Source organism: Sceloporus occidentalis, unplaced genomic scaffold, assembly GCF_023333645.1.
Source record: "Sceloporus occidentalis isolate IW3139 unplaced genomic scaffold, rSceOcc1.0.p SCAF_1, whole genome shotgun sequence".
NCBI classification, from domain to species: Eukaryota; Metazoa; Chordata; class Lepidosauria; order Squamata; family Phrynosomatidae; genus Sceloporus; species Sceloporus occidentalis.
Genome location: NW_028316981.1, coordinates 281,369,093 through 281,391,884, shown reverse-complemented (window position 1 = coordinate 281,391,884; position 22,792 = coordinate 281,369,093). Strand labels below are relative to the sequence as shown.

Sequence of the window (22,792 nt, the reverse complement as noted above, 5' to 3'; positions counted from 1 at the left end):
AGAAGTGTAACTTTTCCTTGTAAATGTTGATGTGAACGGTTTAGGATTTAAACTTGCAGCATATTAAAACATGAGTTCAATATCCTAAAATGGCTTTTATTGAACTTTTAAAAATTCCTCCAAATGAAAGGCTTGTAAGATATAATATATATATTTTTAAATATCCCCAAAACATCTCTCACCTTGAGTTACAACAGAATAATTCAGTAATTTCCCATCATGTTGTAGTTGAACTAAGAGTTGAACATAGGCAAGTGGGTTTATATGAGGCTTATACACTTATACAAACAGTAAAACAGAGTATGTTAAATCTGTGTGCATGTGTCAGATCTGTGTGCAGTGCCATCTGAGCAATAATTCTTTATTAAATCAGTCTTCATTGATTCCTGGACATTATCATGTTGTCTCTCCCGTCTGTTGATGACACAAAAGTTGGCAGTGGTCGTGAGATGCATCTCCCTGATTTCTCTGTTTCGATGTCGCCTGCCAACTGTAAATTTTGGCTGAAGTCAAGCCAACACAGTGCTTTTAAAGATGACAGAGATGGTCAAATATAATACTGAATATAATGCTAAAACAAGGTCAAATCATGTGTAGTATGAGCAAGAGGGATATGGGGATACAGAGAAGAAGACATTTTCCCCTACCCTGCCATGATACCACACAGAGCCCCTGCTCTCTTGCTGCAGTGCTTGGGATCCAGTTACCATTGATGAAGTTAACTCTTGATTAAATCTCTTCCTAATAATAAAGCACCTGGAGAAGACATGCTTCCCAGTGAATTATTTAGATCAAACCCAGACTGGTGGGCACCACCTCTTGCCTCATTATTTACCTACATCACTCAGTATGGGAACATTCCTCAGAGGTGGGCTGTGAATATTGTAATTCCTATTCATAAAAAAGGCTCTATGGCTGACCCTAAAATTTTTAGGCCCATCAGCCTATTGAATATAATATCTAAGCTTTATGCAGGATACCTATTAGGCAGACTAGAGGTATGGGCTATGGAAAATGACATCTTTACAGAAGAACAAGCCGGGTTTAGGAATGGTAAATCTACAATAGATAAATGTTTTGTTTTATATCACATGATCCAAAAAATATTCCAAAAAGGTAGAAAATAACTTTTTACCACCTTTGTTGATCTTACTTCTGCTTTTGATCTAATAGATCGAGACCGCCTTTGGTTAAAGTTAGCTGTGGCAAACATTGATAGAAGGCTGCTTCTTCTGATTCAAATATTACATTGTAATACAGTGCACCCGCGTCATACACGGATGCACTATATGGGGCTTTCAGTATATGTGGGGTGCAAGGTGCAGCGCGTACCACTTAGATTAATGGGGTGTGCGCGTACCGCCACACTGCTGCATCACCGCCACATGCATGAGCACCATTACTTTCACTGGGGCTCGAGCATATGTGCTTTTTTTTTTATGAGGGGAGGTCCGGAACGGATCCCCTGCATAAAAAAGGGCGTACTGTACTACCATTAGGGTCCGACTTCGGGCACATGGAGTTTTATCTGATAGTATTCCTAGACACAGAGATGTGTGGCAGGGCTGCCTCCTGGCCCTTTTTTAATTTAATTTTTATATAAATGGTGTTGTCTAGAATTTAAAAGGATCAAGATTCTTCCCAGCATCTATCCAGGATGTTAAACTTTCTGTCCTGTTATATGCAGATGATATTGTTCTGATCTTGCTTACTTTAATCGGGATGCAAAGACTCTTAAAGAAGTTAAATGAATTTTGTTTAAATGAAATGTTAATAGTTAATCACTCTAAAATCAATGTTGTGGTTTTTGGCTTAAAGAAAAAGCTTCACCACTGGAATCTAGATACAAAATATATAGATCAACAATACTATTTCAATTATCTAGGTTTAAGATTTCAATCTAACTTGCCATGTAAAACACATTTTGTTGCAACCAAGCTAAAATCATCTCATTGTATACACTCCCTCCTAAAATTCCATAGACTTCAAGGAGGTCAATTGGTAGCCCCTTCTGTTGAGGTTTATCAAAGAAAAATTGTTCCTCAACTATTATATGGTGCAGAAATTTGGGCGTATAATAGTATATCTAATTTGGAAATTGTTCAGAATTCATTCTTGAGATCCCTGTTGGCTGTTCCTAAAAGTCTCCCTATCTCCTTTTTGAGAGCAAAAACAGGTCAGATTGCCCTTCAAGCCATTATACATATTGCACTTGCTTTTTACTGGTTGAAGTTAAATAAATAAATAAATATTTAAATAAATAAGTCATTATTATTATTACATTTTATTTATAATGTGCTGTTGTTGACCATGAGTGATTCCAGGCTCCCCAAAAATGCTTTTTAGAGCAATTATCTTCTAACTCCTCAAGTTCCTGGGCATATATTGTCAGAACGATACTGCAGAGCTATGAGATTAATGTTGACTCACTACCAAATTATGCTGCCAGTAGAGTTAAGCAACTGATTAAAGGAAAATCCATCTTGTTGCTAAATGGGCCAACTTACAATCACTCTCAAACTCTTCTTTCTCCTTTTGGTTTCCATTATATAAAACATTATTTGGATTAGAGAATTATTTTTTTAATCTTACTCTGGCCCCATTAGAAAAGCATTTACAGCCTTACGGTTTCAATGTATGCCTTCTGCCTATTTGACAGGCAGATATAATAACACCCCTATCCACTTAAGATTGTGTATTTGTAAAACTGGGGTAGTGGAGAATATTGAACATTATCTTTTACATTGCCTTCTTTATACAGCTCCTAGACAAAACTTCCTTGATCATGTTTTATACTCTCCTTCCGAAAGATCTTGTTCCCAGCAGATCTGTATGCTTTTGGCTGGTAATGATGTATTCATTACCTCCATGGTGGCAAAATTTGCTGTAGCTGCTAGTAAGATTAGACTTGTTGTATCAACAGTAATCTTAGTACTTGCCCTAATGTTTGTTTTTTAATTTGTTGCCCAAAAAATGATCCCACACCATGGCTGAGTTCTCCCACTTCTTAGTTTGCCTGTTTCCTTAATTGGTTCATCTTTTTCTTTTTGTGCAGTTGGCAGTTTTTCAGAACACTTGGATCAGATAAATGGAAGAAACGAAAGTTTGGACAGCACAGATAATTTCTCAAAGCCACCTAATGATCAAGCATCTCATATAGCTCGTCAGCGATTAGAAACTACAGAGAAAAAGAAAATATCAGGAAAAGTCACAAAGTCTCTCTCAGCCAGTGCTCTGTCTCTTATGATCCCAGGAGGTACAGAATATTATTATAACCATTAAATGTATGTTTCTGTGTTCCTTTTTGCAGTTTGACCTCAGTAAAACTTTTGTTAATCAAATCAGAGATTTCAATGTTTTGAGTCCCAGTCCTGGGAAAAGAGCAGGATACAAATAAATAAATAAAAATTTACTTTGAATCCGTAGAATAATTAAGATTGAAAACTGTACCAGTTTTTAGCCCTGTTCTGCTTTTTGGTCCATCAACAATGGAGCAGAAACATGAACTTCCATTTTATAATACAAGATTCAGAATTTCCTATGTACATGCAGTTTATTATATAGAAAGGAATTAATTTTATTTTAATTCCATCCTTATCCTAGTAAATAGTGGAATAATCTGCACATGATTTTTGAATGTGCTGGTCATGTTGATAGTGAGAGAACAAAGATTTTACACCTTTTGTATCCCTTAATCAATTTCTGAATACAACTGATATCAAAGTAAATTTGGTTGAAAGCCAATTCCTACTCCTGCATGGATTGGGCTGAATGGATGTGAACATAGCAATTTACACATAGCTCGGTCCCATTTATGTCTAAAGCAAAACAAGAGATTTCCCTTCAAAACTAAGGCCTGTTACAGACGGGCTTAAAAGTACGCGCGGAGCGTGTACTAGGGTTAAGGCGGGCTAGTGCGAGCTGCGCGTGCACAAAATGCCAGCGGCCGTTCCACACGGCCGCCGCCATCAATACGTCACGACCGCACCGCCTCCAAACAAGGTGGCGCGGTTGTGACGTATTGGGGTCGCGGCAGGGCGCCTAGGGCACCCTTTCCGCGACCCCGGAAGGAGCTCCATTTCGGAGCTCCTTCCTGGTTTGGTCTGCTGGGCGCAGCCTTGAGACGGCTGCGCCCAGCGGACCAAAGGAGAAAGGGCCAAACGGCCCCTTTCTCCTTCTCCCAGCCGCTGCGGGGTGTCCTTGGGGCTTGAAGCCCCAAGGACACCCCTTTCCAGGCTGCGGGGAAGGGGCCTTTTGCCGCTTCCCCGCAGCCTGGAAAGCGGCGGATCGGGGCCTCAGCGGCTGCCCCAATCCAGCGGGAAAAGGTGCGCCTACAGGCCGCCCCAAAGGGGCGGTCTGTAACGCGCCTAAGATTCAGAATATTTTTAGGGTAGTGATGGCTTAAGCAATAGCTGCTGTTTCAAGGCTGTCTACGTGGGTTAAAAATGTAAACAATATGTGTAAATTTTCTTTTTTCCCCCTATCCTGTTCTTGTTACTATTTGAAAAATTGTTAGCTACTACAAGATAGTCCACAAGATGACTCCATGAGACACCAAGGATAGGTTCTTTCTCCTGCAGCAGCAGCAATAACCATAAACTATTATACAAAAAGACATTGGGTTTCACAAAAAGTCCTAGAATTGAAAAATCATTGAAAAAGCATATTTTTGCATTTTTTTCCACATTTTAAGATTTTTATCCCATTGTGCATAAATAAAATAAGGGGAGTTTTATATGTTGTGAGTATTATATGCAGTACATATCTGAATAAAATCTTATATAGAGAACCATTTCTTCCAGATATATTTGGTGTATCTCCTCTGGGAAGTCCAATGTCCCCCCATTCTGCATCTTCAGATCCCTCATCATCCAGAGATTCTTCTCCTAGCCGTGACTCCTCAACTGCTTCAGCCAGTCCTCACCAGCCTGTCATAATTCACACTTCTGGAAAAAAATATGGCTTCACTATCCGAGCAATCAGAGTGTATGTGGGTGATAGCGATATCTATACAGTTCATCATATTGTCTGGGTAAGGTTTTTAACATTGGCTTGTATTATCACAGCACTTGAAAAATGTTTTCCATTTACTGTTTCAAGCCTAAATCAGATAGTGGTAGTTATACTGTTAACATTCTGGCTTTCAATGATCTGTCTTTCTGGTTACAAAATATTCATTATATGCCGCTGAAAATGAAGACCAATTTTTGAGATGTTCCATGCAGTACTTAGCCAGTTTTAATTCTTAGCTGTATGTGACCACGTATCGGTTAACTAAGGTGTCTGGATATTCCCTGTGGTATCACACCTGTGTTTCTGGCATATTCCTGCTCCCAATATTCACCTAGGCCTCCACAGCTGTGAATGGGGGTTCCCATGTCCACACACCACCGCACCATGAAGCCACCATTGCTACCACCCTGTGGGTGCTGCTGCCATTCTCTGTGAAGGCCCCTGCCATGGCCCATAAGTGTGAATAGAGGGTGCCTGGCTTCACCCATGTGGCCACGCACACCGTTCTAATCACTCAGGCCATGATGTGGCAACTTAAGGAGGGCAGCGGCAGCAGGTAAAGGAGTACACAGTCATCTGGTCTACCAACTGCTGTGGTGGAGTTTCTGGGAAACTCCACTGTAAACAGCAAGTCCTTTTAGACTAAGATAAGGGCCGGCTTCAAGCTGGACCTGTTGGATTAGTGTTGGTATGCCTGCTCCCAGCCCATGGCTTTGACCTGTGTTGTCTAAACAGGATTACACCAAGCTGAGGAGAGCATGAACCTTTTCACCCGTGTGTACCTCGCCTCAGATATTTCTTGTAATCATGACTTCCTTGATGGCATTTTAACCAGGAGCATAAACTGTGGCAGGAATATATCCATTAAAAACAATTATTTATTGTAGAAAAAAGTAAATTCAGATGTGATCCAGTTACATCCTTCTGCCCACATAACTGCTTCCATCAGAAAAACAGGAAAGGAAGCAGTTTCCATCCTCTCCTCATCAACCATATTAACAGAGGAAACAGCCTTTTACTGTGCATTTAGCTCTGTAGTTTTAGCTCTGACTGGGATTTCAGGAAGGATGATTTCCTAGCCCAATGCTATTCCCTCATGTTTGTCCATGTAAATCCTGTTTTCAAAAACAAAACAAATGTCATGGCTCGGTGTTTGCGGTATTTTCCCCCCTTCTACTTCAAAAGCATAACTCAAAAGACAGAAAAGTTTTATTTGGAGGCCTGGGTGGCAGCAACATTGCTGCTTGTTTTGACACCAAGGAAAAATATGGTTTTTTATTAAAACTTTGGGGGCTTAATTAATTTTATAAAAACCCACCCATGCACATAGTTTCAATCTAGTTTAAACTACATTAACCCTTTTAATCCATCATTTGTTAATTTTTAACATATTTTAACCTATTAAATTTTTAAATTATTCATAGTATTTTAAAAATTTTAGATTGCTTTTATTGTATGCTACCCTGAGATCTTTGGATAAAGTGCAGGATGTAAATATTTTAATGAAATAATTAATTGGCATAGACTTTTGTGGACAGTAGCCTGCTGTTGGTTACTTAGAAAAATTTTACCATATAAGCATCATGTACCTTAATAGAATTTGTCTGTCTTTCTTTACCTCATTGCATTTTTGGTGCTGAAGTATGACACTTCTATTGTATGATATTACTTTTGTACTGAAATAGTTTGCAATATGGAGCTTTTAAACAGGGAAGCAATGTACAAAACTATGGCAGTGGTAATTACAAAGTGCAGTACATTGTATCCTAATACGTTTTCCCCCCGTATTTAAAAAATTCAACAAATTTACTTTTAAAAAATGTTAATTTCAATCATACTAAAAACCATTTAAAAATAAGTGAAAATACTGAACATTCCTTGTATAAACTTCATAATGTAAACCATTTGTAGTTAGAAAGATTACCCGTATTTTCCGGCGTATAAGACGACTGGGTGTATAAGACGACCCCTTACTTTTCCACTTAAAATATAGACTTTGGGATATACTCACCGTATAAGACTACCCCTCTACCAACGCACACCAAATAATTTTTTTTTAAAAAAACCAGATTTGATTTCAATTCAAATGCTTATGACATGCCGATACTTAGCAGGAAAACTTGTTGCATACAAAGCCTGCTTGGATTAATCAGCTCTCCCTGCCTGCCCAGCTCTCCCTGTCTCCAAGACTATCAGAGCGGTATTGCAAACATGACTCTTTTTTCCATACCCTGGGGGTTCCAGGCGCCCTTCAATTACATATGCAGCGAATGCTGATCCTCCAGTCTGGCTCGGAAGTTTCAGCACCTGCCCTATAAGATGACACCCGGTGTATAGGACAACCCCCGACATTTGAGAAGATTTTCCTGGGTTAAAATGCAGTCTTAGACGCCAGAAAATACAGTATATTAAAAAGTAAATCTTCCATGTTTCTTTGTGAAAATTTCACTGTTGCTTTTAGATCAATGGCAGCCTCTGGTATGTTAAGTTTCATTGATTAGTTAGAACTTACTATGAGACTAAATCTGATTTAGGTCATTGTGGTGCAATTCTACGCCAAATAGGTAGAAATATTCTTAGCAGCAGCAGCATTCTATGTATATCATGCCTTTATCCCAAACTGGGACTCAACTTAAAATGATTTTGCTGGAAAATGTCTCTTCCCGCTTTTTTAGAATGTTGAAGAGGGAAGTCCAGCTTATCAAGCTGGACTCAAAGCTGGTGATCTCATCACTCACATCAATGGAGAGCCGGTGCATGGTCTTGTTCACACTGAAGTCATAGAACTGTTATTAAAGGTAAAACTTTTTAAAACTTTTGTTCCAGAAACCTATATCTTTCTTACTAGAAGTAAAATCTTACTAAAGATTATGGCTCATTCAACCAGTTTTCTGTGATGACAACAATAAAGATGCATTCATGAGTCAACAAATTTAGTGGACATACCACTGGAGAATGAGAGGAAGCAATACTTAGATCTAATTATTGTTCAGTTGTGCCAGCGTGGCATAGGTGTTGAGTGCTGGACTACAACTCTGGAGACCAGGGCTTGATTCCTCACTCAGGGCAAGTCACATGATCTCAGCCTCAGGGGAAGGCAATGGCAAACCTCCTTTGAAGAAATCTTACCAAGAAAACTCCATGATAGATTTGCCTTAGGGTTGACATAAATTGCAGATCACTTGAAAGCACACAATAACAAATTGGCAGTTAAAATCTGAATGTACATGTAAGTTAGGGCCGAAACAGACTGTCCCTTTGATCGCGAGACTGGGGCAGCCACACGATGCAGCCCTGATCTGGCGTTTTTCTGGCCCTTAAAAGAACTGGCAAAATGCTGTTCCTTTTTGCACTGGAAAAAAGCTGCCCTTTCCACTGCCCCCGCCCTAGCTTTTCGGCGCTACTTCAGCGTGTGGCTTTTAAACGCTATGCTGCCAGAGCACCAAAAAGCTGCCCCCCATTTGAGCAGAGAGGTGGTGTGACACTTGGCTTCAGGGCAGCGACAGGGCATGTGGCGTCTATACGTCACACCGCCGGGAAGCCAGTATATTGTGCCGATCTGTGCCAGCCCTCAGTCTAGGATTAAAACAAGGTATAAGCTTGATTTTTGATCTAGTTGACCCTAATTTAAATGTATGTAAAAGTATCAAAACTTCATGGCATATTTGTTTACAATATAAATATGTCTGCCATATTATAGATCCTTTTGGAATTTAGGCAGCTCTCAAAACATATAAATGACTTCTTTATAATAACCCTGTTTTAGTTGCCCTGGGCATTTAACAATGGTTCTACGCTGCATATACTTGGCCAGCCAAGTGGAAAATTGTTAGAAGCCTGAGGAAGAATATAACCAATTAAGCTTAATACAACATGAGTCCTGAATGCTCACTTCACAGAGATTATGCAGGCAGGCAGGTAGTTGGGGTGGAGATGCATTCCCATGTCATTGAAGAGAAGCATAACAAATATGTAATGAACAAAAATGAAGCACTCCTTGCAATTATCTGTACTCTGAACTCTGTAATCATTTTTCATCTTCCTTCATGTGTCTCATAACACATGACAAATGCCATTGCTGTATTATTGGAGGCCTCTGTCAACTGCCTTTCCAACTCTTTCCATATTGTTCATAAGTGCATTCTGGAGATAACCATTTTGTCCTTAAAAACCTTAACTTATGTTGTTTTCAAGATGTTTTGCAGCAAGACATTTAAGATATTTATTAAAATGCTACTACCATTCTAATTAATACTGTGATCTCCAAAATGGGTGGGGGTGGGGGTGGGGTGCTGTGGTCTAAAGGTCAAAGTTATGTTTGGAGCTGTGCCTCCCAAGTAAGGAAACGTGGAGCATAGATGAATCCCCCATGCTAATTCAAAAATGGAGGAAGACATAAAAGAAAAATTAAAATTGTGGCTGGAGCCATAACAATTCACAGAGCAAAGAGTCAACAGGAGCATGACAGCATAGATTTAGTGTATAAAGCAGATCACCCTTTCCTAACTAGTTCTAGTTAATTTTGGTAATAAAACCACACTCACTCATAGGAGGTTATCATATGAGGCTTTTAAACCATGATTCCCAGGGGAAGGAAATAGCATCAGCGATGTTGATCACATGATGCCACTTCGCTCCCATAGCTGCCCCATCCCTTTTCATTCACAGGGGAAACCCATGAATGAACTGCCAATCACGCAATGCCGTGGAAAGCCATTCCCAGGACATTCACGTGATTGGCAGTGATGTGATGTCACTCTCCCCTCCTCCTCCTCATTTTTTAATTATTTTTTTCCTTTTTTACACAATTTTGGAGCTCTGAAGCCTCAAAATTTTGAAATATTTTTAAAAGCTTAAATCAAGGCTTCAGAGCTTTGTAATTGTGCAAAAACAGTTGAATAGGATGTTGGTGTGCTGCTTAATGTTTTTCCCTATTAGATATTGGAGGATCAGAAGGCTTTTTCTAAAAGCTGATACTGTCCAAGGGGTGGGCTTTGAAAAACTGCCATTTCGGTTTGCTAATTGCACATTACATTGTCCCTTTGTGTAAAAGACACAAGCAGAGATTTCAGGCTTACATAAGGTGGCAGAGTTGAGAGGTAGAACTGCAGTATCAATGAATATTAGGTTTAAATAAAAAGAGTAGGTGGAAACATTCACTATTCTTTCTGTAGTGAAAATAACATGTAAACCTGATGACAACCATAACTACATGGTTGCTAGAACCAACATTTTAATAAGCAATTATCATCTACTTTGTACAACTTTGCTTGCTACTTTCCACAGGCATTTGTTGTAAATAGATTACTCCAGATGAATGTTGTAGATGCAATATCAATCCAGCAGGTGGGGAAAGAGAGTGGGCTATGCATCCCCCACCCCGAGATGAGATGTTAATCTGTTTTTCTTTTCAAAATAGATGATGTCATACTTTATTCTTATGGCATTTTTGCTATTATTGAGAAAGTGCATTAATATGTTTCAGCTAGTCATTTCTTGGATTCAAGCACAGTGAGAACATTTCTTAATATTTGTTAAAAGATTAACAAACAAACAAAAAAGATAGAGAGAGTTATGTAGTTATGACCTTTAACAGTTCTTTAAAAATCTGTCAGAAAAGTAACAAATCCAAAAAACAAAAATATTTGTATTACTGATTCAATATACTTTACAACCAAATAGCAAAAAACTATAAGCTCATGTTTGTCAATGGGTGGCTCTGTTACAATGCAGAGGTTAGCATGTATGCCTGAGCAGCCTGGCTGGAATGCTACACAAGGAACGTGCTTCTTGGAACAGCCATTCACTGATGGGATCATGTCACTCCCGTCAGTCTCATCATGGTACTTCCACAAAAAGATCTTGTGTAGTTTTCCAAGTAGAGCCACAAGCTCTAAAAAAAATGGTTTGTGGGTGGCGAACCTTCTGTGTTTGTGTTTCGTATACTATCTCTGACAAAAAAAGACCATATCTTAAAAATTAGTGAACAGTAGGCCCCTCTTATCCACGGGGGTTTTGGACATCCCTCCACATGGTTGGCAAAAACCACAGGACCTCAAGTTCTTTGGCATTCAGTGGTGGCGCGCATGTGTGCTCCCTCTTCCGGGGCCACATGCATGCAAAGCCATTGAAATCAACTGGGCTTGCCAAACCTGTGGATGGCACGCCCACTATTGGAGCAGCTGCTCTGTAAATTGTTTTCTGTCTGTTTTTTGTCCTTTGGCCCCAAAGCAAAGAGCTACTTTAAAGTTGCATCATCATCATCATCATCATCATCATCACCACCACCACCACAATACCAATTAGTGTATGTTTGGATTTTCTTTCCTTTGAACTGTAAACACTCACCCACCACCATGACATGCCACAATTTGCTTATGAAAGTCCTCCCCATTCCATTATTCTTTTTTAAAAAATAGCAACTCTGTCTGGTGTATAAATCTAGAGTACCCATGGGTGTTTCTTGTGGCTAGTTCAAAACCACTGCTCCTCCACTCTCTTAATGGCCACTTAGAATTCTACAGCTGATTTCACTTTCTGTAACAAAACGTACATGAAAACTAAAAACAGGAAAATGAATTATTCATACTGAAAACGTAGACCTAAAATTGCCTAGCTGAATCAAGTCAAGTCTTAGGTGCCACCTTAGTAAACCAGTAGTATATTCAAAGAATTCTAATTTTAGAGCCAAAGGTAATCCCATCCCACTTATTGCCCAGTGAGATATTCTTCCATACATAAAACTCATGACTGCCATCATCATGTGATGTTGTCAGAAAGCAGGAAATGATCAAGATTTATTCTCCAAAGATCCCGTTATCTTGTAATAAAGCAGATGTCTCAGCTAGATGAAATTAGTAGAAAGCAAGACTTGGTAGTGAAATTGGCATGGGGAAATGTTTCTTCTGAAACCATCCTCTGATTCCCTTTGTTCCACTTGGAGAACAGTCATATAGTAACAACTTGAAATTCTTATTTGGCAGAGTGGCAATAAAGTTTCAATTACTACAACACCTTTTGAGAACACTTCAATAAAAACGGGACCAGCTAGAAGAAATAGCTATAGGGGCCGAATGGTTAGACGGAGTAAGAAAACAAAAAAGAAAGAAAGTTTGGAAAGGTGAGTTGTGGTTATTTAATGCCAAATAAATTTGTCATGCTTGTGGAAACATTCTTCTTTATATGCAAATAAATTGTTTTTTCTCTTCGGCCCGTTACAAACGGGCCGTTTTGTGCGTGCAGAGCGCGCACTAGGGTTAGAAAGGGGCGGTGCTTCCGCACCCCCCTAACCCTAGTACGCCCTCTGCACGCACAAAATGGCGGTGGCCGTTCCACACAGCCGCCGCCATGAGGACGTCATGACTGTGCCGCCGTTTCGGAGCTCCTTCCTGGTTTAGTCCGCTGGGCGCAGCCTTCAGACGGCTGCGTCCAGCGGACCAAAGGAGAAAGGGGCCAAGCGGGGGTTTCTCCTCCTCCCCGCCGCCGCGGGGTGTCCTTGGGGCTTGAAGCCCCAGGGACACCCCTTTTCAGGCTGCGGAGAAGCAGCGTTTTGCCGCTTCCCCACAGCCTGAAAAGCGGCGGATCGGGGCCTTAGCGGCTGCCGTTCTAGCCACTGAGGCCCCGATACACCGGGGAAAGGGGCAGGCACAGCCCGCCCCAAATGGGCGATCTGTAACCCGCCCTCATTTCCAGATAACTCTCATATTTCATACTATCTGCTCAACAAATATCTTTATGAAATATCTTCATAATGTTGTTTTTTCATTTTTAATATTCTGTAATATCTCCTTACATTAAATAGTATGTAGAAGCATACTTCCACAGTAGTACCTTTTGATTAGAATCATATAAAAGATATTGTTCCATCTGTCTGTCATTAGTTGGATGAGTAAGCTTCGCTGCATACTTTTGTACTGTAAGTTATGTGACAGGTGCCCAGTTTATGTGCTGTTTACAACCTATAGAATAGTTCCTTAAATCCCACTAAAAATATAATCTTCTTGGTAAGATAGTGGCATATATTTGTTTAGTAGACAGTATGAAATGTTTTTCATAAACTAACATTTGGGGGTTGTAGATTTATTTATTTATTTTCTTTCTTTTTGGCCTGCAACAGTGAATGGTGAAAGCCCCACCCCATGTCCTTAAAACCTGTATAGTACAAATCCAAGAATTGTTCTAAACTCTTGTACAGTTCATAAACTGCTATGGTTTTGTACATTTCAGACATGTATTTAAGCTCCTTATTGCCGTATTATCTAAAGATCAGGTAGTTCTGTATTGTGTGTTTTTTCCATCTTGTGGGTAGAATTTTTTTTTATTAAAGCCAAGATAATATTTCTAGACATATGTGTTTCATAAATGACTTCTTGTTTTCCTGTTAGGAGAAGATCACTTTTCAAAAAACTAGCTAAGCAGCCATCTCCCCTTCTTCATACGAGTCGGAGTTTCTCATGCTTGAACAGATCACTTTCATCAGGAGAGAGCTTGCCTGGTTCACCAACTCATAGCTTGTCTCCCCGCTCACCAACACCAAGCCTTCGCTCCACCCCTGATTTCCCTTCAGGTGAGTATTTGTGGTTACAGATTCCCTAAAGAAATAAAAGGGCTAACTGTTGATTGCACTCAGATGCTTATAAACCTGAGCAGAATATCTTGGTCACTGTAGGGGATGGGACATATTGTACTGTAGAACTTTCAAGAGATGAAAAAAGAAACCAGCTCTGAGAGCTAGTGTAAAAGAGTTACACCAGGTCTTATATAGTCTTAAAATATACAGACTTCATCCAGAGGGAGACATCTTGAATCAGCTATTTTGCTTCACTGTATAGAGAATTTGTCCTCCAGGAAGATCATAGTTTGGGATTTTCTACTACAATAGTCCAAAATCCAAACTTAATCACCCCAATAAAGCTTATGAAAGAACTTCTTATATTATTCAGAAAATATGTACAATCAGCCCTCCACTGTTGTGACTTTGACTTTTGCGGATTTGTTTATTTGTGGATTCTCTCTAGGAATCTCCAGGTCCTCCAGCGCAACTCTGCCAGATGTTGATCATAGAGTTGTGTTGGAGAACCTACAGGTTCCTAGCGAAAACACTTATCTAGGCATTTGTAGATCCTCCAGGATGATTTTATTATCATTTTTTGGCAGATGTTGACCACAGAGTTGCACTGGAGGGCCTGGAGATTTCTAGAGGGGTATTCTTTTCGATAAAAAAGATAGTATTGTTTTATTTGCATTTTTCCACATTCACACGGGTCCTTCACCCCTAACTCCTGCAGATGTGGAGAGACCACTGTATACTGACTTATATTAGCTCTGTATTAATATCAGCTTCAAGAGCTCAGTACTTTGCCAGATAGGTGAGTACAATGAAGAAAAATCTATAAGTAGATCAGGTTTAGTTAATGTAAAATTTCAGGGGAAAAGAAGACAAGGAAGATTCAAAGCTACAAAAATTTGATCTTTGCAAGCCAGTAATGATAAAATCCTGTTGGCTTCCACAGATAACACACACACACACACACAATCTGTACATTGAACTGAAATATTTTGGGTTTTTTTTTTAAATACAAAAAGGAAACCAGTGAAGTTTTATTTGTTTCTCTCCCAGGTACAAATTCATCTCAAAGTAGCTCTCCAAGTTCAAGTGCACCCAATTCTCCAGCTGGCTCAGGGCATATTAGACCCAGCACCCTCCATGGATTAGGTCCCAAACTTGGTGGGCAAAGATACAGGTCAGGAAGACGCAAATCAGCTGGCAGCATTCCTCTTTCACCCTTGGCACGGACCCCTTCTCCCACTCCTCAGCCAACATCCCCTCAGAGGTCTCCATCACCTTTATTGGGGCATTCAGTTGGAAACACAAAAATAGCTCAGGCTTTTCCTGCCAAAATGCACTCTCCTCCCACTATTGTCAGGCATATAGTTAGACCTAAGAGTGCAGAACCACCAAGATCACCATTGCTCAAAAGGGTTCAGTCCGAAGAGAAACTTGCCCCTTCTTATGGTACTGACAAGAAACACTTGTGTTCACGCAAACACAGCCTGGAGGTAACTCAGGAAGAAGTTAACCGAGAAGTATCTCAACGAGATATAACCCTTCAAAGCCTTGAGGAGAATGTTTTAGATGCCCCGTCACTCACACGAGTGAGGCCTGCAGAACAAGGTTGCTTAAAACGTCCCATTTCCAGGAAGTTGGGCAGACAAGAATCAATTGATGAGTTGGACAGAGAAAAATTAAAAGTTAAGATAGTTGTGAAAAAGCAAGATCTGATAGAAAAACAAGAATATTTGCAAAAAGCAAACACTGTACATGAACCTTGTGGTGAATCAGAAAGCTCTGTTACCTCTTCTCTGGAGGAAAGAGATGGCAAGAAAACATTTCCAAAAGCTTTGGACAGATCAAAGCCCTCTGAAACTAAAATTGCCGCTCTGGAGATACAATCAGTAGGTGGCATGCTAAAGGACACCCTTCAAAAGAATGCAAGCATGAGATCAAATGATTTTATTGCTTCAGATGCACACATACAATGTCATGGGCCTCCATTTAATGAACTCAGTCATTTGTCTTACGACTTCAAAAGAACTCCCGCTTCATGTACCTTGCAGGATGTTCTGCCTCAGTCATCTGACAAGATGCTGAATGGAAAAGGAGAAAATGTAGATAAAACAGTACCAACAAAAGAATTTGTCAAATTGGAAAGATTAGATAGTAAGCTTGCAAATATCGATTATCTTCGGAAGAAAATGTCCTTTGAAGAAAAAGATGACAGCCCCTGTCCAGTATTAAAGTCCAAACTGACATCAAATGTGCATGAGTGCCATCAGCTCAATTCAGTCAGACCTATAAACGTGGTGCAGGATTCCAGTTCAATTGCTGAAAGCCGAACTTTTATCAGCAGTGCTCATGCTATTCAGATTAATTCTGTTGCTTTTGTTCCCCTCAAAGCCTTGAATGTCCGAGCAGAAACTAGTATGGAGAAATCAGCCATGATTTCTACAGAGTCACCTGTCCGAAAGAGTCCTTCAGAATATAAGTTAGAAGGAAGGTCTGTATCTTGCCTGAAACCGATTGAAGGCACATTAGACATTGCATTACTTTCAGGACCACAGGTTTCAAAGACAGAAATATCTTCATCTGCATTTCCAGGAGGTCAAAATACCGAAAATGATGCTGTGCTACCCACATGCCCAGGTGGCAGCAGTATGAAGGTTGAGCCATCTTCTCCAAAAGAGCAGCCACAAATCTTCCAACAATCCAGTCCTTACAAATTCAATCTGTCTTCATGTTCAAAGCCAAATAAAAATGCGCAGAGCTCACCAGCAATGTCTGTTACCATTGAACAGCAACCAGAAAAACCACTCTCCAATCTCAGTGCTAAATGTGATACCACTGTACGGGTGATAAACCAAAAAAAGGAGGTAATCCAACTTAGTGCAAATGATACTAAATCTCCTAGCCTCCAAAACCAGAGTTCTACCGTGACAACCAACAAATCTGCCCACCAACAAGGCAATTCTGAAAAAGCCAAACGAAAAGAGAAGAAACTTTTGAAAGAAGTGCCTGACAGCCACACAAGGGCTCAGCAGAGCAATGATATCCTTCCAGAGAGGCCTGGGATAACTGAGGATTCCTCAACAAAGAGATCTGTAACAGATGTGCCCCCAAGTCAAGGCCCTAAACGTACTCCAAGATGTTCCTTTGATGCAAATTTGCAGCCACAAACACATGTAACAGGAAAAGTACACATAACAAGTTCAAAGTTGAAATCCAAAGATGTGAAGGATATGCTCAAACAATCTGCAAAAGAGGATGGCAACACTGGTACTGAATTTTCAGGAGATGATTTGGGCATACAGAGAGCAAGTGCATATTGCAAGCCTGAAACTTCAGTCCTCCAAATGTCTTTACAAGCATTTTCAGATTCTAATGCTTCTAAACAGGAAAAAAATATGGTTAGTCTAACTGTACAAAAGGACAGCCCTCGAGATCTGAAAGCAAAAGAGCAGAGGCAATATAAGACTGCACTTTCAGCTAGTGAGAAAGAATCCAGCTTTGTTTCTAGACAGCAAAGTAGCAATTCTGAAAGTCCTTCTGTAAGACAGTTATTCAGTGAAACATTCATTGCCGATGTGCCTCTGTGTTACAGCAACCAAGATAATCTCCGACCAGCATCAGATACAGAAAATAGCACTGTTAAATCAAGACAAGTATCTGACACTTGTTCTTTTAATTTGAAGAATTCTGATAAACTGACACAAAAACAAATAGCTAAAAATGCAAAAGAAAAGGAAAGTGGTGTTCAGACTTTGGCTGGTTCTAGGAAGGAAGGGAAAAATGCAGGTTTCTCATATTCCTCAAGCTCTCAAAAAAAATTAAATAATGAGCATATTCAGGTGGAACGGCAACTGGTTATTGAATGTGAATCAGAACCCACAATCCAAACAAATAGCACCATGCCTGAAAAACAATTTAAATCCTCCATCAAAAGCCAGGGAGCAGCAGTGTCACCAGACAACACTAAGCATTTTCAAAGACAGGAGATGACAAGCTTAAGTGACCCTGTTGATCAAAAGCCATATCATATACGTAGCAAACAAAGCATGCCTCCAAAAGTAGCTGCTGTAAAAGAAAATCCCTTATTAAACAAACAGTCAGATAAGGGCCCAAGCAATCAGTCTAGTGTGGCAGAAAAACAACTTGAAGCAAAAAAATGCACTGAAGCACTTTATTTTCAAAATGACCATGGGAAATCAGATTCGAGTCTTTCCCTTCCTAGCTGTGATGCTAGAGGAAAAGCTGTGGACAAGACAGTCACGGGTAGCAAGAATGTTCAGGACACTAAAGGCAGAGGACACATGAATCAGAAACAACTAGCAGAAGGGAGTAAGCAGCATGTGGCAAAACATTCCTCCTCAGTTCCTTTGCAGAGTTCATGCCGTACAGCTGCAGTTACTACAAAGCCACTTGACTGCCCATCCAGCTTCTCTGAATCTGGACAGGAAGTCCATGTTTTGTTTTCAACAAAAGCTAAGCTGGGGCCACCAGAGCCGCTTGCAGCCAGCTGCAAGGAAGTGAAAAAGCAAACCAGTTCTTCCATAGCAGATGGAAGGGCAGAAATTACTAAAAGTGTTTCCCTGTTGGGCATGCGCTGTACTCCATCCCCTGTGGAAGAGCACATTCTGATTTCTGACTGTGGGGGAAAGGTGAGAAACCAAGAGAGATCTCACTCTGCTAACACTGTGGACATAAAGGGGAAAGACCCCATTCTGCCTCAGTCTTCTGCTGTAAGAAAACAGAATGTAGGTAAAGATTTGCCAAAGTCAGGGACTTCAGCTGACTCTCTCAATGCACTTTCATCTGACAAAGACTCTGCCCGGCAGAGGCGAGGAAAAGACGTCTTGAAAAGTAGTCCCCACAAAAAAACATCCTAATATCAAGGCTTGCAACTACGACTTCTTAACTAAAAATGTAGTATCTCATTTTATCTTTAGAAAACAGCACTGTGTAGTATTTTCTTGCAGAAAAATACTCAGCGCCATTTAAGCAGGGTGTGTAAAGAAAGGACTTGTTGTTTTCCCCTCAAAATGCCTTCCCAAATGTAACCGGTTAAACTGTTACCATATTGTATTTGTACAAAAATACTTTTACAATTTGAAAAACACATTGCAGGGGCAGGGAGGGGGTAAATAGCAAATGGTCTATAAATACTTCATAGTGTGTTGTTCTGAATGTAGTGTATCCACTTTGCTGCTGATTGCATTATTTCTTCTACCTTTTTATGATAGTAGCTTTGCCACTGGTTTGCCATAATCTAAGAAGAAGCAGAATTACTAAAGCCTGGGCCTAGGCTAAACCCACAAATATACTGGTCCTATGTGAGGACAGAGGACAAAATGTCCCCCACTTTATACTTACTCAAAATTCTATACTTAACTATGAAATTTAAGAAAATAGACATCTAGTTGCTGTCAGTGAGTTTAGGTGTGTATTTTAAGAGTTTGAGGTTGGTAGTATGGTAGTGAGCTAGATGTATTAGTTTAAATAGCTAACCAAACTGCAGATCTTTAGTGCACAATGTCTGCTTTTTGGTTAGGTTATGCTAGGAATAACGAAGGGAAGAATCTCCATTACTATTGTAACTCATACCATGCCATTTACAATCTAGTTTCTGGTAATATGATGGCTGTGTGTTCACCTTTCCTTCACTGGATCCTAGGCTGAGTCTATAGTGACTTTGCAATGAGCCCAGTTTGTACTGTTGATTCAGGCCATAGTTATTTAAAACCTGGCCTTTTGGGTATGAAGCTTGTGCAGAAGCACATAGCTTAAAGTGTTAAACCATTTTTCATTACCTTAATTAATCATCTCTGTTATCATGATACATTTGAACATTTAGTGGTTCAGCTTTCTTTTCTATTTTATGACAAAAGTGGTGAAGTTGGGGGGGATGGGGAAGCCATGGGTTTTCCCCCCAACAGTGTACCTAGATATATCCAGCACATGATAATATTTTATACCTAGCTGGGGCCTTATGTTGTAGAGTTGCTTGCTGTTTTTAGCAAGTCATCCTAGGTTTCACATTCTTTTTGAAGTACATTAAGTAGCTATATACATTTCATATTGTGACCTTTATTTGTATTGGAAAAAAAGTAAATGTGTTTTTTTAAAGAATAAAAAGGTGGTTTTGTAAAAAAGGGGGGCAATATTTGAGCTATTTGGTGCTAGAATTTGAGTGTCCTTTTTACTTTTGCTAAGCCTTATTTGAATTTTGTGCATTGTGGAATGTGTCTAATTTGTCTGGTTAAATTTGGAGCAAAAGTGTTTGGTATGGTCGGAAACACTCCAGAAAAATGATCACAGATAAATCTGCTACAGTGACCAGGATCCATTTTTATATGTTCTCTCTTCTATATTCATTTACAAAAGTTCATTTAATGGTGGCCTCCCTGCCAAGATATTTTCCCTTTCCATTCCCCAAACTGTAGTCATCCAAATTTAATGCAGCTATGAGTGTTGTTTGTACAATACCAGCATGCTAAATGCTCAGAAAAAAGCATTTCATCAGTTGGGATTTTACTCATTTTTAGAAGTCTTTGCTAAGAAAATAAAATTACCAGCAAGTCTCTGCAATTTTCTCTGAAGTGCTAGTGCATTCATTTCCCTTATATGCACTCATGAATTATTTAGAACAACTGGGTGTTTTTTGTTTTGTTTTGTTTTTTTAAAGAGCATGGTCCTGGCATTTACAGTCTGTATCTGTATTTTGGAAATGAATTCACCGAACATTAATGCACTCTAAAATCATGACATTTCTATCTGGGAGGTATTTAATAGTTTACAGCTACTTGCATTTAAAAACCTTCCATTTGTTTTCTTTAAAGCACATCTAGCTTTCTTGTTTACAAATATATCTTTTTAATGTATATTTTGTATAGCGCTTTATCACTTCTGCCAAATATTTTTTCCCCATTTTGGAAGTGGAGTAGCACCTAAGCTTGCATTCATGTAGTTCCTGTTTGTTGATGTTTAACTTAGAGTGAACTGTTAAAGATCCTCTTTAAATGTACTTTGTCAGTCTCTGTGTGGTTCTATATTAAATTGTCCCTTTGTAGCACTTCCTACTGTAGATGATCAAATTATTAAAAAGAACGTTTGTTAGGATCTGTGCAATAAAGTGTTTGCAGTCTTATTTTCTTTAACAAATCCCCATCTGGATGTCATAACCAGTGGAAATTGAATAAAACTATTTATACTTATGCAGTTGCAGAATGTTAAAATAAAACTGAGCATGCAAGGGAATTGAGTTTGTTTCTTGAAATGGCTTCCGTCAATATAGGTTTCAATACACAGCCTATAATGGAATGAAACACCATGGTGGCATATGCAATTTGGTTTTGTCCCACTGATATGAATAGATATTTCCACATCTTCTCAGCAGAGATTCAGAACCTTCCAGAGCTCTTTGATACATTTTGGTGAGAGTCCCACTCACTCCAGTGTGCATATGCCAGTGCTTCTCCTGTATTTCCCTCCAGGGAAATAGCCATAGGGCTCCTCCCTCACTCCACTCCCACAGACCACATATTAGGCATGGCTATCTGAAGGAGAAAGCCTTACTACACATATTTTACTGGAAGCTCTTATGTCCATATGTGCTTGGAAGTTTAAAATGTTGCTACAGAAATGTGTTTTGGAGGTGTATTGCACTCTATTGCAGTCAAATTAAATAGAAATAAATCACTTTTCCAGATATCACCATGTTTAAACTAGGAATTTACACCCCACAATAAACTAGGCTGCCCCAAATCATCCACCTAAAGATGTAGGGGCTTGTGTGTGTGTGTGTGTGATATAAAATTGTGACTGGCTCAGACCTTCACTTATTCTTATGCCACTGCCAAGCATAAAGTGCCATGCTCATGTCAATATTTCTCAACATATGTAAAATATAAAGAATGGAAAATGTATAAACTCCACAATAAGCTTTAGATTTCATACTTTCCTCCCTCTCCAAGACATTAAGAATCATGTCCAGCCCAATGTTTTGTTTTGATGCAAGTAATTGTCAAGCATGATGCTCACCTCCATTAAGAAAATAATGAAATGAGTTCATTCCAATGTAAAGTACTATTATACAGGAACTCACATAGATCCACTGCCACACCTATAAAGTTTGGCCCAAATAAACCCAGCATACATAGAGTAGCCTATCAACCATAAAAATTAGGTTCCTAACAAGTTCTGTTTCAGGTGTGAGATAAGTGTAGGAGGAGAATTCTTTTTCAAATATCAGCCATGGTTGTGTCCCCATATTAGTATCTGAAACAAGTAGTGTGGTATCAACCCTTTTGATTTCCATGGTAAGCAAGTATAGTAGTGATAGATTCCAAGTGACAGACTACAGCGATAATATCTCTGAAGGTGGCTGATCTCCAATTAAATGCAGTGTAGTTACAACTGACAAAATTCAGAGTTCAAAAATGCTACATGCATCTGAAAACGGATGGTGGTGTTATCACCCATATTGAAATACTGCCTTGATTTGTGCTCAAGGGAGCCTAGCACATTAGTGTCACCATAGCTGGATCTGGTCTGGACACAGTTGTCATCTTTGCTCAACTGGATGAGGAGGCATGAGGTGATGGGACAGGGAAATTTGTACTTAATATTGGAAAGCTCAGCACAATATTTTCCTCATTAAAAGCCCTGAGCAAAATGTGGTGTGAGAGGAGTGGAACTGACCAGCTGTTGGAAGATGCAGGCATGTCTACTTCGAACAGCACTCAAATAGAGATGACAAGCTCTCACTATTCTAGGAAAGCACATTTTGTAACATTAAACTAGCAGGTTAGGATTTGCCAGTGCATTTATTTTGGTAAGTTAAAATATTGTAATTAACACACTGAAAGCTATTATGGGAGATGGGACAATTTGTATGAATTCTTCTGTGTAAATAAATCTGAACAATATACATACAAACCAAGAGTTCTTTATTGTTTATTTAATGTTTTCTAGTTGCCACCACTAAAAGAAGCTCATGTGATAAATAGATATGTACCTATATAAACTTAAGATTATTGCTTTGTTTTTGTGTGCCTCCTAGTTGTTTTTGACTTATGGTGACCTAAAATGGTCTTTCCTGGGCCTAAACTAGTATGAAAAAATGCCACCCTTTCCTGGAGGGCACAGAATATTTTTATCAAGTTTTTTGAGTCCTGAGTCACAGGCTTTGCTTTGCTTAGCCCAGTGTATGCAATAATTGTCCTC

General features: G+C 39.5%; 1 protein-coding gene across 8 annotated transcripts in view; it reads left to right on the top strand.

Moving 5' to 3' along the window:
• MAST4 (microtubule associated serine/threonine kinase family member 4) overlaps positions 1-22,447 on the top strand; it is a 367,302-nt gene extending 344,855 nt beyond the window's left edge. For all 8 annotated transcript variants that reach the window (XM_089494950.1, XM_089494942.1, XM_089494935.1 and 5 more), the window contains 6 exons: positions 3,056-3,256; positions 4,803-5,032; positions 7,689-7,811; positions 11,997-12,133; positions 13,398-13,579; positions 14,633-22,447. In XM_089494950.1, coding sequence (XP_089351076.1) covers positions 3,056-3,256; positions 4,803-5,032; positions 7,689-7,811; positions 11,997-12,133; positions 13,398-13,579; positions 14,633-18,456 — 4,697 coding nt within the window. In that variant the 3' untranslated portion in view covers positions 18,457-22,447. The remainder of the gene's footprint in view (positions 1-3,055; positions 3,257-4,802; positions 5,033-7,688; positions 7,812-11,996; positions 12,134-13,397; positions 13,580-14,632) is intronic.
• The last annotated feature ends 345 nt before the right edge of the window (positions 22,448-22,792 follow it).